The sequence below is a fragment of the Neodiprion virginianus genome, chromosome 4, assembly GCF_021901495.1.
Source record: "Neodiprion virginianus isolate iyNeoVirg1 chromosome 4, iyNeoVirg1.1, whole genome shotgun sequence".
Classification (NCBI taxonomy): domain Eukaryota; kingdom Metazoa; phylum Arthropoda; class Insecta; order Hymenoptera; family Diprionidae; genus Neodiprion; species Neodiprion virginianus.
The window spans coordinates 17,487,985-17,506,876 of NC_060880.1; the positions used below are offsets into that span (position 1 = coordinate 17,487,985).

The window sequence follows — 18,892 nt, forward strand, 5'->3', positions numbered from 1 at the left end:
AGTTAAATTCCACCGTTGACAGAGGTATCCGAAGTGAGTTATGATGATGCGAGCGGCAAATGAACAGCGAAAGCCGTTCGCGATTCTCCGTTCCGGTGAAACTCGATCGCAGTACACGATACGTTGTGCACTTCTTTGGACTGCTCGTGGTTCTTTGCCTCTCATACATCTGTCGCGGCACAGATTTCATACCGACATTATCATATCTCGCCTCGACGCCACTTCGTTCTCCGCTGTTGACGTGGGCGTTATGCACTTGACTACGCACCTTGCCGCGAGGAATTACATCCTCCGCTGACCGTTCCAAGCATCCTCGAGTCATCTCACTCTTCGAACAAACTCCGTTGCCCAGCATCGGTCTACGCAACTTGACGTTATATGCTCGGGTGATTTCCCTCGAGGTCGTAAGATACATCTGTAAACTAAATGGAAATGGGCAGATTGCCTGACATCAATTAGCCCTCTTGATACGCACCGTCAAATACTATCGTTTCCCGTATTGACCTTGTACGAACGTTCCCTCCTTTCCACCGAGTAACCTTTGGATTCGTTATTTATACGTAGTGATTGGTTTTTATTCGAAATGTCAGTATGGCGTTTAAAGGGAAAAGAGGAAAGATTGATCTGCATCGTATGAGATGGTGCGAAATTCTGTCCATAGTAGTAGTTTTACCTCAACTTTGGACGGAACATTGATGACCGGAGTTTCACTTCTCTGGATCAGGAATTCAATACATAATCCTGATTATGAATTCTAGAGACTAAGTCACTTACGGACCAAGTGAAAAATCATTACGAACAGGGTTACAGTGATTTTAAACGGTTTAAATATTATTACAAACGGTTTCGAACCAATTTCAACGAGTTTCAAATGATTTTATAACAGTTTAATGTAATCTTAAGCGGTTTTAAAATGATAACCAACGATTCCAAACTATTCTTAACGATTGTTATACGATTTAAAAGTAGTTGAACGTAATTTCAAGTGGTTTTAATATGCTTACAAACGGTCTCGGACTAACTTGAACTAGTTTAAAACGATTTCATAGTGACTTCAAATAATTTCAAGCAGTTTTAAAACAGTCACAAACGATTTCAAACTATTTTCGACTAGTGACAAACGTTTTTAAAGTGTTTTTCAATTATTTCAAATGATTTCAGACCGGTTAAACCTAATTTCGACATGTTTCGAACGATTTAAAAGTCTTCTAAATTGTTTGAAAACCTTTAGAAACGGTTTTAAACTAATTTCAAAGAGTTCCGAAAGATTGTTGTATTATTCTTAACAGTTTCAGGTGGTTCCCAACTGATTTCAAGCAATTTCTCAGTGATTTCAGACAAATCTAAGCGCATCTATGCGATTTTGGAGCGATTTCAATCGAAAACGGTTTGCGATTTTAACGAGTAAATAACACCTTGATAAACTCTGCCCAATTCACCCCAGAGACCATCAATGATGAACTTGTCTTTCTCCAACCTTAAGGGGTTATATACAGTTAGAAGGCCAAAAAAAAGCGAATTTTCCAGAATTTTTTCTGAGAAAACTTTTAAATTTATTGATCTAAAAATTTGTACACATATTATGGTATCTTTTAACTGTATTTTAAGACTCAGTATTAGTAAAAATATTTATTTGGAAAGGAGCTACAGCTGATCTCCGGGAGCTCCTCTCAAAAAAGACGTTTTGCGGTGACCACTATATCTTTGAACTGGATCCTCAGAAATTAAAAAACCAAACAGATTTCGTTAAAGTAATGTTAAATCTAGTAATCAATCGAAGGAATAAGCAAAACAAATTTTTTTGACAAAATGGCGGTTTAATCGATTTTTGACCAAAATTTCGATCTTAAATTGTTTATAAAAAAAAAAAATATTTATCGGTGAGAAAAAATCTTTGATTAATTACTAAAAAATATATTTAACAAGCTCGTGTTGAAATTTGAGACTAATCGGTTTAGCCGTTTTCGAGTAATGTTGGTCACCGACTTTCTAAACACCATTTTGAGAAAAACGCGTTTAAAGTTTGGGGAGAGAAAAATAAAAATTTACCTTTCAAGTATAAAAAAAACAGTAACACACTGCTGCTTTACGCATCTAAATATATTAGAAGGGTACATTTACAATAGGCAGGTGCATAAAAGAGACAGCGTTCCAGGTAAGCGCTTCCGCTCCGGCCTTGTACTTTCAAGCACTCTGAAACGGCTTTTCAAATTTGCGTGTAACTTTGAAAATATTCACCGGAACGATATGAAATTTTCTGTGCGTATTCTTAAATATACGTACATTAAGAAAATGAAATAAAAAAAAAAAAAAAAAACGATTTTTTGAAAATTCCAACCGTATACAACCCCTTAAGACCTTCCAGCTTCTCCTCAAATATCTTCCTAAATACAATGCTGTTGTACCTATATAATGTTTCACTGATTCTACAACAGTCGCGTTTGGCCCAACGGTGCGCTTCTCCGTGCGTCTTCCTTGGTCGTTCATCCTCCGGCCATCACGGTCCCGTTTTTTACCTTTTTTTATCTCAGTCTTCTACACAGTCCGAGTACCTACTCGCAAAGTCCCTCTCGCTCGCCTCGGAGGAGAGTGAAGTCGAGGTAACGCGGATGGTGGCGACGAGTGATCGGTGAAGGTGACTTGACAGTGTGGCTGTTCCCTGCGGGAACGCGAATGATCGGGGACAGTTGACTCTACGTCTTCTTCAATTTCAATCCGGCTATCCATCACTCACGCGGCATTCTCTACTCAACGTGGCTGAGCTATTTTCCATCGTTCTGTTACCAGGCAATCATCCAAACTCTAGTTTTAATATATTCCCGATACATGCGTTATCGAGTAGGGAGTCGAGGGCGCATTGCGTGAATTCACCTTGAATTATAATAATCAGGGGCACGGGAATCGGGATTTATTAAATGTTCGAAAAAATACACGTAAGAGTTTAAACATCATTAAACACTACTCTACCACGTACGAGGAATATACTAAAACCCATCGAATCTCATTGATCCTTCGACATTTTTGTGCAATCTGCAATAACGCTTCGAGGACGGTTTCTTTTACTCCAAATCAAAAATTCGTATTTTTTTTTTTTTTTTATTATTGCTGTTCACACGAGGCGAGAATTAAATTTGGTTTGGTCGGGAGAGCGGATACAGATTCTCCAAATATCAAGACCCGGAAAGAAATACCTTTAAAATGCAATTCATCGAATTATGGACCGATTATAGCGAGTTATGTACTTGAGACGCTCCATAAGGATGCCTAATTATAGGCAATACATGGTACACTCACACTTTGAGCAAAACTCCGAGTTTCGCCCGGGTAACGTCGGCGACTTGGACGGTCTAAAATCATCTCCATTTTTAGGATGTTTTAATAAAAAAAGAAAAAGAACACACTTGTAAAAATTTGAGCTTGATGGCTTTGTTATTTATAGTTTCAAGAAAGTTTTAGAATTTTGTCGTCGAACTTGTGGGTTTTGGGGTGGTGCATCTCCTGACATCACTGTCCAACTTGTAACAGTTTGGAAAAATATATTTCTTTTTTTTTTTTTGTCAAAAACACCTTTTCGGGTTCAAGGTCGTAGTCCAAGTGTGATAAAAAATTATTGTATCCGAATATACACGAGTATGAACAACAAATTTCATCCTTCGATCATGATATTGCTAATAGAAAATTTATAAAAAAGTTTTGTGATCGAAATACAAAAATCTAGCCAAAAAATCGAATCGGTAAACAAGTTTTCAAGATTTTATAAAGATTTCATTTCCATCGGATGAAAAATGACCGAAGAATCTGCGTCATCGGATTGAAAACGTGGTCGTTCGCTACTTATACGCTCCATGTCGCCATCTTGTTATTAATTTAAATGAAGAAAATTCTAAAATATTCTTGAAACTATAAATAATAAGGCCCTCGAACTGAAATTGCTACAAGTGTATTAATTTTCTTAGTAAAAAAAAAAAAGGTACGAATTTAGATCTTCCAAGCCCTGAAAACCCTGAATTGCCTATAATTAGACAGTTCTATGGGGGCGTATGAAGGAAACAACCCGGTATACCTGCAGTACTTGTGCGAACTTGAACGATTGAAACAAACGATGAATGGTTCGAATTTCAATTGAAACTGTCTAGACGATAATACCGACAGGTCTTTGGTTTTCAACTAGTTATTGAATCATGGCCTGAATAAAAAACTAAATGCATAGAGAAGGTATTATATCTTCGCCAGCGTGGGTACATCAAACAGATTTGCAATACCGCACTTTCATATAATTTCGTAACTCCAGCCGAAAGGGTGGCGTGAAATTGAAACGTACCCGATTTTCAATCACGAATAAGTCTCTATCAAATAGTGTTTTTATCCTCCTCCTCCCCCCCCCCCCCCCGCCCTCCGTGCTCACAAATTTTTAATTCGCCTTTGTGATCGTTGAATCGATCGCTTTCAATTGTTCCCATTCGAGTGTCGTTCAAAGTCGACAAAATAGACGCTCGCATGATTTACTGAGTTGTTTGATATTTTGAACCATGTGGTTGATTTTTACTGCTCCCAAAAACTCGAAAAAACAATTTTTGAATGAATATTTCTGATCGATTGGCTATTAGTAAGTTTTCCTGATGAAATGTTTGTTAAAAAAATAAAATTTTGAGACCAGGATGGAAGTGGGCACGCTTTTCCTTTAGAAGCTACAGACGAAACAACTAATTAAAATGTGAGAAAAATCAGATTATATATAAATTTGAAAAATATTAATTTATATTTTATCCGGTTTTTCTCAATTTTCAATTATTTTTTCCGCCTGTGCTTCTAAACCAAAAGCTTGTCCACTTCCATTTTGCTATCAGAATTTTCGTTCTCCAGCAAAGAATTCATTAAAAAACTTTGAAGCCAATCGATTAGAGCTATTCGTTCGAAAAATAGTGGTCTCATGATTTTGGGAGCAGTAAAAATCAAACCCGTGGTCCAAAAATCTAAAACTCAGTAAAAGAGGATGTTTCTGTATGTTACACCATATTCAAAAATAAACAAAATTGCCGATGGCGACGGTCCGACGTATGTCAGTTTGGGGTGGAATGCATCATACATATATTTTTTATACAACTGTATTGAATGTATTGAATTCAGGTACATGTGGGTCATTCCATTTTTTATTTTTATCCAATATATTATATATATATATATATAATCGCATGTCTAATGGCAAAAAGTTTTAAGCGCCATCTTATGACTTTTTGCAGTTGAAAAAGGCAAAAGGGCTTAATTTTTTTTTGTCGTAGATAGACTTAAAATATGAAAATATGGTCAGAAACGTTGAAATTGAATAACAGTATATAATTGAGAGCAAACAGTTTTACGTACTGGTAGATAACAACCTTCTGCTACTGATTCAACCATAAAAACCTACGTCGATTAATCCCATAAGGTCGTATCTACCATAAAGAATTTCTTACACTTTTCTTGAGCTCAAGTATAAATTCATCAACTAAAAGCAAAAGGTCGTATGTGCCGATAGATACGACCTTTTGGTCCTGATGAAATTTCAAAAAAATTATACGCGTTTTTGCCAATAAAATCACACTTCTGATGGCTCCGACGTTATTCCACTAGACATGCGATATATATTATATATTATTTTATGATCGTAAAATTGAGGCTCAACGCTTAAAAAAAGTCATTCACAAAGAATTAGATTGTCTCGAAATTGGATAAGAAGGGTAACTTTTTACTTTGCCCGATGGATGTCCTAGTAACAACCTTCATGTGATGTAATTCTTTCATAAAAATCGGTCTCCGCGCTGATCGAATATATCCTGATCAGCTCTCATCGCAATCCTTAATTTTTCGATAAGATTTTATGTGAAGTTGTATGAAACAGAGAACAATTGTACGCGAAATGAACGTTGTTCAGGCGAAACTTTGAGCAGAACATTATACAATCACGCCATAAGGCAGAACGGAAGCGAGCATCTGTTGCTTTTGCAGCCAGAGAGCTTTTGCCTGAAATCTCGCGGCTTAGGTCAACAGTGAAATCCACAACCGCCTGTCTCTCTGGAAATGGGAAACGTTTCACTCGATTCCATGTGTATACAAAGATTCTCCGATAACTGTGAACGTTTTTGCTCGTCGGTCTCATCTTCAACCTGTCGACGTTTGTCATTCTGCTTAGACTTTCCTCGCAGCCTCGCTTTTGCTACTCGCGCCTTGTTGCTTTAACTTCCTAATAAATCGCTTGTAGAGTCATTATAATCATTAACAGAACTCACGGTGCGAATAGAAATTTAGAAAACAGGTGAAAAACTAAGAATCTCCGGGAGTGTTTCTTGTACCAATGATAGTGAAGACGAATGAAGAAACGTACCATTTCTATTATGTAATATAAATGAAGCTGACGTAATTCCGATAACATTAGCTAAGATATAAACAATTTGAAACAAGGTTTTTTAATTGGAACGTTCGAAATGATCAAACTATGGTGTTTTTTCTACGATTCCAATGTTTTTGAAAAAATACAGATTCCAAAAATTTGTTTGAAAAACACTCAACAAATTTAGCATTATAGCAAATATATCCATAACGTGAAAATGTATGTCACGAGCTTAGATTGTAAATCTACAATCAAAAATTTTATTTTTGGTGAATCGGATCGTAAGCTTTTACAACTTGTCCATCGACGCCACTTTTGACTTCTGATTCGCGTCGAGCAGGTCGAAATACATACAAAATGATGGGTCGATACGCCAGCACAAGACTTTCTTTTTTTGTGGGCGTGTGAAATAAACCCATTGAAACACTTTAATTATACGATACACGAAATATTTAACCCACAATTTTAATCATAAAAAACGTATACGGAGCAGTCTTGAATTCGAAATTCTTCAGAATTTCAATAACCATAAACCATATCGATAGTAACATCAAAAACAGGTTGTAAATAAATGTTTCAAACGAAAAAATTCAGGGCTTACAGAGGGTCAAACAATGATGTTGTTAATAACTTGCTGGGTGAATAAAGTTGAACGATATTCAGGTTGTCTCGTATTTATTGATGTAAAACGCATAGTTTTTATTGAGACAAAATCGTAACTGGCTCTCAAACGAATCCAACAATGAAAAATATGTATGCGTAGAGCTTCAGAGACTCCGCATTATGACACTTTTAAACAATTTTCAAAATAACCGTTTTATACAACATAAAAAAATGAAAGCGAAGACGGATGAGCCTGAATTGAGTGCAAAAGTGGCATAAATTGAACTTGCGAAATTTCTATGCACGTACAATGTTAAAGTTTTGTGTTTGAGATTAATTATTCGTTGAAACTTCATGATGATAACAACAACATTAATAATAATAATAATGATACTGCGTGGTCATATTTTCTAGATTAGAATAATAGCGTCGAATCTCTGCGGAACTACTTCGTATACAGTATGATAACCTACTTATTTTTAGACATTTATCGTTAGATATTCCACCGGAGCCTCGATTATTCACGGATTATGAAATTTTGATGTCTTGGCACACAGACATGTGGATAATTAATATGAGCTAAGTAAATGCGGTTGTTTGATTTCGTGTTTATATAGCTTAAATTACTTGAATTCGTTTCTAATCATGAAAAATAAGAATTCCTCTAATAATTCGCCATTTTATACAAAATTTATAGCTTAAACAATTCTTTTTCATTCGAAATTGAATATATTCAAATTGTCGAGATCTCCGAAACAGCAAAGCTAGTACAACCCCTTCATACAGCGTCTATATTTGTTTGAATCTTGTCTTTTTTTGTTTTTTTTTTTTTTTTTTTTTGTTTCTCATATACAATATTCACAATTTTGCAAATTTATAAATCGCTAGAATTTAACAAAAAATTCGCCACCGAATGCCAGTAGAAATTTGGATTCATCCAGCAAAAATCAATGATACTTTATTGTCTCCATCGTTGGACAAGTGTGTTTATTAAAATAACAGATTAATTAACTTCAGTCCGTTTCGGACAGAGATAAACTAGTCGATCAATAAAATCTCCGTGCGCTAGGCAACCCGGCATATAGATACGCATTGCCATTTGCCCGATACTCCTTGCATATGTGTTGGAGTATTACCGATCGAGTAAACAAGTTGAAATCGTATTTTGCACTTTTCCTCTACTGAGTAATACCTAAAACAATATCAACCCTTGTAAAATATGTAGGGCATTCCGTGTCAACTCGACCCGATAAATTCATATTTTTTGTTTTTCACGAAATTTTTCTAAAGCAAAATTCGCTACAAGCAATGACTGTCAAAAGTTGTAAAAAATACCCTTATCGTAAAATCTGGAAAAGAAAAATATCAAAAATGCTGTATTGTAATCCGATTATTTTGGCACAAGAACAATGACGGTAAATAATATCTTTTCTTTTCTATTGTCTTCTTCATAATCGATATTAAAAAGTAACATTTTTTCGCGTTTCGGTTAAATAAAGAATGTTGTATAAAACGCCCAAACAGAGATCGTTTATCATGAGTTTTACACCTAAAAAATCGGAATAAAATACAGTACTTTTTCGTAATTTTCTTCAGAATTTACAATAAGAGCGTTTTCCGTGACTTTTGAGCGTCATTGGAATTAGAAGATATTTCGGGGAAAAAAATCTTGCTACACCCGCAAAAAGTTTTGGGAAAAACAGAAAAATGAGTGTCAGAACCTGATTGAATTGAAATGGAATACCCCATGGATGTTTTTTTTTCAATCAATTCGTCTCACTCACTTTGAGATTATGGCACGCTAATTTATTGTCAAATTCCGTGTATTCTTGATAATCTTTCATCAGTTTTCTATAATCGCAAAACTGTTACATCCGAAAGTTCGAGAAGCAATTTTATCACTCACCAGGAGAAAAAAGTTGAAAATACAATTTTTTCAATACATTTTTCAACACTTGTAATTTTGTACGCTCGACCTTCAGATACTTAGAACTTATTACATATGCATTACGATTGTAATGTATATCAAAATGAAGAAAAATGTACATCGACGCTCCTGTTTCAAATCGAATCTAATTCCGGGCTGAATATATTTAAAACATTGGTCCAACGTATTGTAATTTTTTAGAGACACATCAAAGACCTGAACAAGAAACCATCTCATTATACAGCATTCGATATTCAGTCTGTAGAAAATGAGGGAGAAAAAAAATGAAAGAAAACAAAAATCGTCTGAGATTCATTTTGCGAAACTCGTCGAATTTTTAAGCAAAATGTGGCCAGTCAATTTTATACAGATATATATTGCGTATGCAACATATAATATTCCCATATATGTATATGTATAAGCAGAAGTATATCATGTACCAATGAGCAGGATTCATATTCTCCAGATTATTTAGCACTGCGGTTATCGAGATATTTGATTTTAACCAATTTGAATACATCGACTTGTCGGTTTTTCGTTTCCTCTCGCGACGGTAATAAAGATTCCCGATATTATCGACGTCTTCAAAGAATTCGTAATTTCATTTTCTCGCCTCTTCTTCTATAATTCTCCTTCTCCGTTGTATGTATTCCTCACTGTGGAAGATCCGCGTTCCCCGGCTAATACCGCGACTTTAATATCCGTGTAACATAATAACCGTGAGCTATAACGCATGCGTGTGGTTTCATAGATTATACACGCATACTGTATGCCACCTTTCCTCATACGGCTTTTATTAGAAGAAGGATACGTTATTGTACAAACACAATGTCCTTTATATTGATATAATTGAATCCTCTACAACAAGGTCCAAGTTCATTTTACGATAAATCTATTCTTTCGAAAGTTAGTTAAGCTCAAAAGTCAAGTAATAAGATACCTTTTTTGCGGAGCGTTCGATTCCCTGAAAAAATACGTTCTGGTCTCATCGGTACACTAATGCGTTGACAAGTTATAAAATTCGAAAGTTGAAGAAAAAAAACTTGCCACGTTTTTTAAATGGGAAATAGAAAATCGCGATGAGGTATCTCTAAATACATCATACATCATACATCATACATCATCATACATAGTATTAAAGTCCGAAACCAAATTTTGGATGTTCGGATGTTCAGAAAGTGACGTCACCCAAAATTTCTTCTTCTCTTGACGTCATCGATCTAAAATCCGCTAGCCGAATTCCTCAGTCTAGAAACAACCGTGGAGTAAAGCGGACGTATGAAAATCGCGCTCCGCAGATTTCGAATACCGGATTCTCTACCTCCTGGATCTTGCGCTCCGGGTCCGCTTCCTGGTGAAACTCGACTTCCAGGACAAGCACTCCGTCGTTTCTGCGCTCCAGGAAATAAACAAATTGTGTATAAAATCGAGTTGTTAAGGGGGAATATCAGTGTGAAAAAAAAAAATCGATTTTTTTTTTTTGGTTAAATAGATAGTTTTGACCTTTAAGAATATGCCTACAAATTTTAAAAGCAATATTCGGCTTAGAAGTATTCGAAATTGGCACCAAGCGTCGACGCTTGTTTTATATTAACATTTAAGTTACATCATTCAATTTTATCCTCTCGAAACTTGAGACGCGTTTTTCTCGAAACCATGTTTTTTGACCTGGTTGACAGCATAACTCTGTCAAATTTTGTCCAATCGACTTCGTTCAAAAAGGATTCTCTTCAGAAAACTTATCGCTATCGTCGCATCGTAGATTTTTTTTTTTTTTAATTGTTTACTTTTTTTTAATTCATAATTTACTGCAAATTTTTTGTTTAAAATTCGATTTTATTTTTTTTTTTAAATGGCCGCCATTCTTTTTCCAATCAAAATTTTCAAATTTCCTACGATGCTGCGATATCTATACTATTATAATTTCACAATCTTTTTGAATTTTTGAGTTCAGATGCTTGCTGTGGCACTTATGTAGTCATATATTATTGAATCTTGGTGAGCGGTCAATTATATGTATAACGTATTTTTTGTTAACGTTTCGGCCCGGATATGGGCCCTCCTCAGAACGATTAATTTATTTATTTAACTGTCAAGAACAAAATAAATTTTTTATAAGAAAAGTACAATCAGACATTAATTACTATAGATGTAGTACTATTAAGGCTATTGTATATTATAGGTTAGTAATTATAAATTTATTAATCGTTATGATTGAAAAAAGATAGGCTTAGAGAGTAATTTACCTTTTTATAGGAAGGGGATTAAGATACAAGTCGAATTCATAAAATACAATTTGTCGAGCCAAAGTTCTTCGAGTAACAGTAGTCATTGTCGGCTCCTCCGGTTGTTTAAAGTGTAGGAGTTACAAATTGGAGGTAATTAATTAAAAAAACTATGCATCATCACTGTCTATATGTCAATGTATTAAAAAAGTTTTAAAGAAAAGTTTTTATAGCAGTTAAATTAGTTTACGCAATGTCCAAGAAAGTGGTACTGGGATCGTTATGACCCTGTTCTCCATGTCTAACAAAAATTTTGTCGAACCGATTGGGTCAACCGGTGAATAACGACTGATGGGAGAAACAGATATGACCCAGAGTGAAGGTGAACCAGATATAAACATATATAAAAAAAAACCAAAAAAATTATATAAATTAACCTGTGCCATAGGGACAATAATTTTATGTTATTGTCCGATCGGACAAACTGGCCGCCATCTAAACACCAGAATCAAAGAACATCAACGCAATGTACAAGAGAATGAAGAACGTCACACTGCTCTAACAAAACATGTGACTAATAAACAACATACTTTTAGCTATGACAATACAAACATCCTCTGTGAAGAACCTAATTATTATAAAAGGTTATTACTAGAAATGTGCAATATTGTAACACACTAATTCCGTTAACCTCAGACAAGATGTTGAACATCTTAGCAATATTTACAAACCGCTAATCTCCGCCCACATATCACACATTGTTTAACCTTGACTATACACATAAAATTATTGTCCCCATGGCACAGGTTAATTTATATAATTTTTTTGGTTTTTTTTTATATATGTTTATATCTGGTTCACCTTCACTCTGGGTCATATCTGTTTCTCCCATCAGTCGTTATTCACCGGTTGACCCAATCGGTTCGACAAAATTTTTGTTAGACATGGAGAACAGGGTCATAACGATCCCAGTACCACTTTCTTGGACATTGCGTAAACTAATTTAACTGCTATAAAAACTTTTCTTTAAAACTTTTTTAATACATTGACATATAGACAGTGATGATGCATAGTTTTTTTAATTAATTACCTCCAATTTGTAACTCCTACACTTTAAACAACCGGAGGAGCCGACAATGACTACTGTTACTCGAAGAACTTTGGCTCGACAAATTGTATTTTATGAATTCGACTTGTATCTTAATCCCCTTCCTATAAAAAGGTAAATTACTCTCTAAGCCTATCTTTTTTCAATCATAACGATTAATAAATTTATAATTACTAACCTATAATATACAATAGCCTTAATAGTACTACATCTATAGTAATTAATGTCTGATTGTACTTTTCTTATAAAAAATTTATTTTGTTCTTGACAGTTAAATAAATAAATTAATCGTTCTGAGGAGGGCCCATATCCGGGCCGAAACGTTAACAAAAAATACGTTATACATATAATTGACCGCTCACCAAGATTCAATAATATATTATCCACGAGGTGAAGAATTCTTACCCTTCACTTATGTAGTCAACCGTCGGAAAGTTTTTTTTTTTTTTTTTTTTGAGATGCCATTTTGCGACCGCTCCTCTGCTTTATAAAATGTACTAAAAATAAAAAAACAAATTTCCTCGTACACTTCAATGCTTCAATAATAAATACACAAAATCCCAAATAATTCGATCGAGCCGTTTTTTCAAAAAAAAAAAAAATTCCCAAAAAATATCTCATTTTTCAGCCTGTCACACTGAAATTCCCCCTAAGGACCTTCTCCGTGTTTGAAATACATACGTGGAGTTCAATATTTGGAGACGTTATACGACAACGTCAAAATTAACCAGGGCACTCATTAAACTGTCCATGATGCTATCCCATTTGTGTACATAGTATGAAATTCCCAAACTCAGAATCATTACAAGACTTGGCTGGTTTGTGGAATGTAATGTAATTATTTTCCGCATCACTTTGAACGTCTGTAACCTTGAATTTCACTGTCTGATGGGTTAGATATAAATTTTCTTTGATATGTAACACGTTTCAAGCCGTCGTCGTCGTCTGATGCGTGTATGCTTAAAAATCGCGGTAGCATACGACATCGATCAATCAAAAGACGTTGCACGTCTAACAGAATTTATTTTTAGTTTAAATTTGAACGATTTTAATTGCAATTTTGTTATCTGCGAGATGTTGAGCAAAAATTTCCATGCAAAAATTTGCGACGAAAAGCTTCCGGGGTTTTTAATAACTCGCGCTTTTCTAAATATGCATGAAAAAATCATACGATTCACGTTCGATTTTTTCATCGCCGTATAGGTAAATATTCTGTTTTAATTACGGTAACTAAGTACGTGTAATTAATGAAAAATAATTCAGTAGATTCCCTCTTTTTTTTTTTTTTGTAACTTCTTCCGTCAACTTTCACCAAAATTCTATCTAGTACTATTTATTTCATATCCTTATTTATATTTCTCTCGCTTCTCGTTCAGAATTATTTCGCGATTTGTTCAGCGTAACATTTTCACCGTTGATCGTAGCTAACCCGTTTCATTACAAACGGATATATTATATGTGCGTATATTAAAACCTATGCAAACGCGTAAAATACAATTTCTGAACAGGGTATATGTAGATTAAAGGTACAGGTGGAAGGTGTGTACAATTATACATGTATATTTTATTACGTTATATATTATAATAGTGAATCGTGTCGTATAATAATAATGACAATAATAATAAAATAACTGCAGTGATAGCAGTAATAATAGCAATAATAATTATAATCATGGTGATAATAATAACTACAACGATACTGATATCGATAATAGCAATAATAATAATAATAATAATAACAACAACATCATTATCAACAACAACGGGAATAATTAAGATTGATATTACCTAATAACTTTAATAATAACGATCATCGCTATTAACCGTGTCAACTATGATTTATATTACATAACATCTAAATCTATACCGTAATAATAGTAATAATAATAATAATAATAATAATAATAATAATAATAATCGACAGTATTTTTAATATGTATGCTTATAATGTATCGATATAACAATAATAATGATAATAATAATAATAATAACGTATGATATAACAATAAATGGTAAAAAGAAAATAATAATTATCATTACAGGACATGATTTTAATAACGCTAATAATATGTGTTGTTATTATACAATAATGGCAATATAATATAGATATTTGCAATAATTATTATAAAATAGATGAAAAATAATCAATCGGTTAACGGTCTGCCTATACATTCTATGTACAAGTAAGAAGCTTTTATTTTTAATTATTTTTTTTTTTTATTCAATTAAATTTTTTGTTCTCTTTTGTTGTATTTTTTTCCGTCTTTTTCTAATTTCCTTTTTCAAACTTTCTTCTCGCGAATTTTAAAGATAAGAGAGGCGCACTGCAGCTCCGTGTTTTATACATCATATACCTATACATATATTATAGGTATACTATAGATATTTATATATATTATACATGCAATTTATATATTACGTACAACAAATGCTATTATGTCAAAGCTTGGAATTGATTCGAACTGTACAGATTGAACTTATTTCAACGTTTTTCTTTTTCTCTTTTTTTCTCTTCTTTCTCTTATTCGACAATTTTAAATCCCGTACTTTTTATCCCCGACACGTATCTTCGGTCACATATCCTGATATATACAGTACTAGGGGGGAGGGAAAAAAAAAAAAAAAACCAACAACAACAACAACAAATTAAATAACACTGAAACGATATTTTTCCGAGAGGGAAAATTCAAATAAAATGCGCCTTTCCCACATGTATGTAGGTACATATATTGTTTGTCATTTTTTTTTCTCTCTACCTTATTATTTATACAACATGCGTCTATATATCTTATCGCGACCTTTACAAGGCTCTGTTACACATTTTATATTATAACTATGTACAGGGTGGCCCAGGACTATCACTCCATAGACAACCAATGCGTTTCTTGTGATAATCTGCAGCCGTAAGTTTTTTAATTTTTTTCTATAGAAACTTTGTCGTTTGCGAGGAATTACAGCCGTTTTCCCGAGCCACAGATGCTATCGGATTGGCCAATTACGAACGGCCGTAACTCGCAATCGACAGGCTTCCTATCCGAAGCGAGAAACGTTTCAGCCACAAATTTTCACGAGTAAGACATTTCTAGCCTGTGGCGCGATAGTTCCGAATCACCCTGTAGGTGTGCGCTTATGCCTACGTAATATACTACACATTACTAAACCGACACTACGATTAACACACTACATTCGATTTTCAGGTAATTTCAGCAGGTCAGAATGGAATGTAAGAGTAAGAAAGAAAAAAGGGAGATAAATAAAGATTTAGAAAAGAATGATGATATAAAAAAATGAAACAGAAAAAAAAAACATTCTGTTCTCTCACTCACTCACACTCTCTCTCTCTCTCTCTCTCCCTCTCTCTTTCTCTCTCTTGCTGCTCTTTCACACAACATACATATTCATATTCATTTTACGCTACATAATATACATATAATTCGCGTACGAACAACGACTGAGGATATTTTCGAGAAGTTTTATAAACAAAAATAATATATATATGTGTATAAAAAAAGAAAAGAAAAAAAAAAAAATATAGATAATGAGAAAATAACAATAGGAATGAAAGGAAAGGAGAGAATTTGGATGAAATTTCGATGTTTAGAGGGTGTAAACGGGCTCGGAGTGATGGGAGGGAACGCAGTAGCCGCTGTACGTCTTTATTTCTAAAACACCGGAGTACGAGCGTGCCGGCAATGATCCCGGGTCGGTGTGACGTCTCGGACACCGGTGACCCTTCGGACATTGGCACAATGGCGATGCGTTGACTTCCTCGAGCTGAGGACTCCGTCTTTTCCGCACGGTGAAAAGGCGGCAGGGCTCTTTGTGCTGGCAACGTAATCTCTGTATGTAAATAGATTATACGGATTATTTATACGTCGGTGTGCCGTGTTCTTATTACACAACGCATTCGTGCGTTTTTCTATCCGGACGTCTCTTCCGGCGAATATTTACAGTCGCGAAATGTATGTTTGAACGAAATTTGAGTTTTAATAATCTCACTGACGATGATTGTTTCTAAAAAAAAAAATAAAAACAAAACACCGTCTAATGAACGAGTAAAATCATTGGCATATTAATGCTCGGGGAGATTGATTTATTTTTAATCAAAAATACACGATGCGAGATCCGCAAATCCGTTCCCTGTTTCGTTCGGTTTTTTTCACAGCTTTTCTTCTCTCTTTCCGTTTTGTTCTTTGATAAAATTTTGCGAAAAGCGTGATTTTTCAAAAAATATGCAAAAAATTACTCACGCTTTGCGGAGAGCACGCGAAGGCGTATATGAATCCTGGATTTCCTTCGGGCGAAACGTGCTGCTGCCTCCTCACGAGGTAGGGAACGCTGCTTGGCCGACATCGGCAATGCACACGTTGAACCGTCGCGTTTCCTGGACCTCCACCCGGTGCCAAAGTCCACGTAACGTCCCTGAGCAAGCAAAAATTATGACAATGAGTTTCACTCTTTTTTTCCATTTTCTATTTATTTATTTATATAAATATCTTCAATGATTCCCGAAATTTACGGTATGTATACGCAAAGTTTACCTTGGTATACATTTTTTTTTTTCCCAACATACCGATAAAATTCATGTGAAACAATCGTACAATGACAAATTTCTGTTACGTATGGAAGGTACGATAAAGCAAACAAAGTATTATTTCATTTGAACGTTTAGAGGAGGAAACAATATTGCGGATTGTTGAAAGAAGGTAAAGGAAAGAAAAAAAAAAAAAAATAACAGAAACCCTTACTTGAAGTAACGACAAATCGGCAGTCGCTTCACCGGTTCGCAAAGTTTGTACTGTCGCGTTTTGTCGACTATCGTGTGTCCGTCGTCGGCGTGAAGACTGCTGGGACAGGATCTTCCGCCGGGGCACCGACACTGCCTTTCCACCCATGGTGCCCCGTATAAATCCACCTTGCTGCAGACTTCGCTCCTGTCCGAACACTCGGGTAGTTCCTGTTCGCTTTCCTGTATTTGAAAAAAAACGATAGGGGAAATTAGTAAGTCGAACGAAAAGAAATAAATCGCAGGGGAAACTCTCGGAGAATCGTGAAAATTTCGGGATTATTTTCTTTATGAAAATAATGCTGAGAACATGTTTCGCACACGAAAGCAAAAGTGTTTGATAATTTTTAAATTTAGTGTAAAGCACACTCGTCGGTGTAAACTGATGACTACATTTTCAAAATTCAGTATTACATGATTTACTCCAATATTCACTTCAACTTTCACACTTTTAAATGATCGGGAACGTGAAATAGTACTTTATGCAACAAGTAACGAAAAGCTGTGTACGATCGGTCTGCGCGCGAGTACGAAAAGCAGGCAAGTCGGATACAACTGCGCAGATCGCACGTGAATCACCATTTCCGAGTCTCGTCACTAATTGCATGTAATATTTTTTATCGTGAATGCATTTTTTCCCTTTGACTTATTTTTTTTTTTTTGAGATCAAGTATAAATTTATCAACTAAAAGCAAACGGTCGTATGTGCTGATAGAAAGGACCTTTTGATCCTGATGAAAATTGAAAAAATGATCTACTGTGGTAATTGCATAAGGGCGTAACGGCCAAAAATTATTATCACTATTCTTGTAATTCCGATAATTGACGATTTGGACAATCGATGTTCAGAAAATAGCCATTCTCATTGCATAACTTTGTTCGTTTCAATTCTTTATGCGTTTCATTAGTCTTTAAATCGTGTGCAAAAAAAAAATCGGCTGTTACATCCTTCTGTGTTTATCTTCGAGGATTTTTTTTTTATAACATTTCTGAATTTGTGCAGATTTCGACTTATTTACGTAAAAAGGTCGCATTTACCTGACATTCGAGCTTTTTCCATTGCGCCTTTATATTTGCAAACGCTTGATTTCCACTCAACTATACCTTTCGATCATTTTCAGAGATTTAATGATGTTAAAAAATAAAAAAAAAAATAAAAACCGACGCCCTTTCGCCACTAAAATCGCATTTTTGACGGTTACGACCTTATGCCGTTAGGCAAGCGATATGTTTCAAACGTCACAACAGCGCTGCAAATGGCCATTTTAGGCACGTGTTACAAACACCAAAAATCAAATTTTCCACGCATTTATCATAAAAAAAAAGAAAACTAAATACTGATTTAATTATAACGCACATTTGATTTTACAAGAAACAAATTTTTACGACGTCTCATATTCTTCGACGAACCATTCCTCACGTTTTAACCCTAGGTTTTGAAAACAAAAAGAACTACGTTAACAGGTATAATCAAATATTCAAATTATCGATTTAAAAAAATAAAAAAAAAAAAAAAACACACCGATCTGCGAATAAATTTGTCAGATTGTCTTTCCATTTTTACCGCCGTCACGCGATGAAGATCTCTTCAAATCATACCGGATCAACGGAATGGATAACATTCTTACATGTTTTTCGATGCGACACAAACTTTGGTTGCGCAAGTGAATCGATTTCGAACCGCATCAATTTTTTTGAAAATCGCCGTACACGTTTCCGTAAGAGGATGGACATCGGTGAAATTTAAAAGATTCGCATCTTTGAACGAATATTTACCGAAACTTTCAATTATAATCCGTCCAGAACTCTTAAGAGTTTTCAATCTGTTCCAAATTCTATCTCAAATAGTCAAAGTTGCGAATACTTGTCTGAAACA

At 34.7% G+C, this 18,892-nt stretch overlaps 2 protein-coding genes across 3 annotated transcripts in view; one reads left to right on the top strand and one right to left on the bottom strand.

Annotated features, from left to right (window-relative positions):
- Nucleotides 1–18,892, top strand: part of LOC124302994 (elongation factor-like GTPase 1) — a 104,499-nt gene that overhangs the window by 55,097 nt on the left and 30,510 nt on the right. The gene's annotated exons all lie outside the window — the stretch shown is intronic.
- Nucleotides 14,951–18,892, bottom strand: part of LOC124303002 (protein giant-lens) — a 28,327-nt gene continuing 24,385 nt past the window's right edge. For both annotated transcript variants that reach the window (XM_046759655.1, XM_046759654.1), the window contains 3 exons: nucleotides 16,979–17,199; nucleotides 16,481–16,652; nucleotides 14,951–16,070 (listed from right to left, as the gene is read on the bottom strand). In XM_046759655.1, the coding sequence (XP_046615611.1) occupies nucleotides 15,828–16,070; nucleotides 16,481–16,652; nucleotides 16,979–17,199 (636 nt within the window). In that variant the 3' untranslated portion in view covers nucleotides 14,951–15,827. The remainder of the gene's footprint in view (nucleotides 16,071–16,480; nucleotides 16,653–16,978; nucleotides 17,200–18,892) is intronic.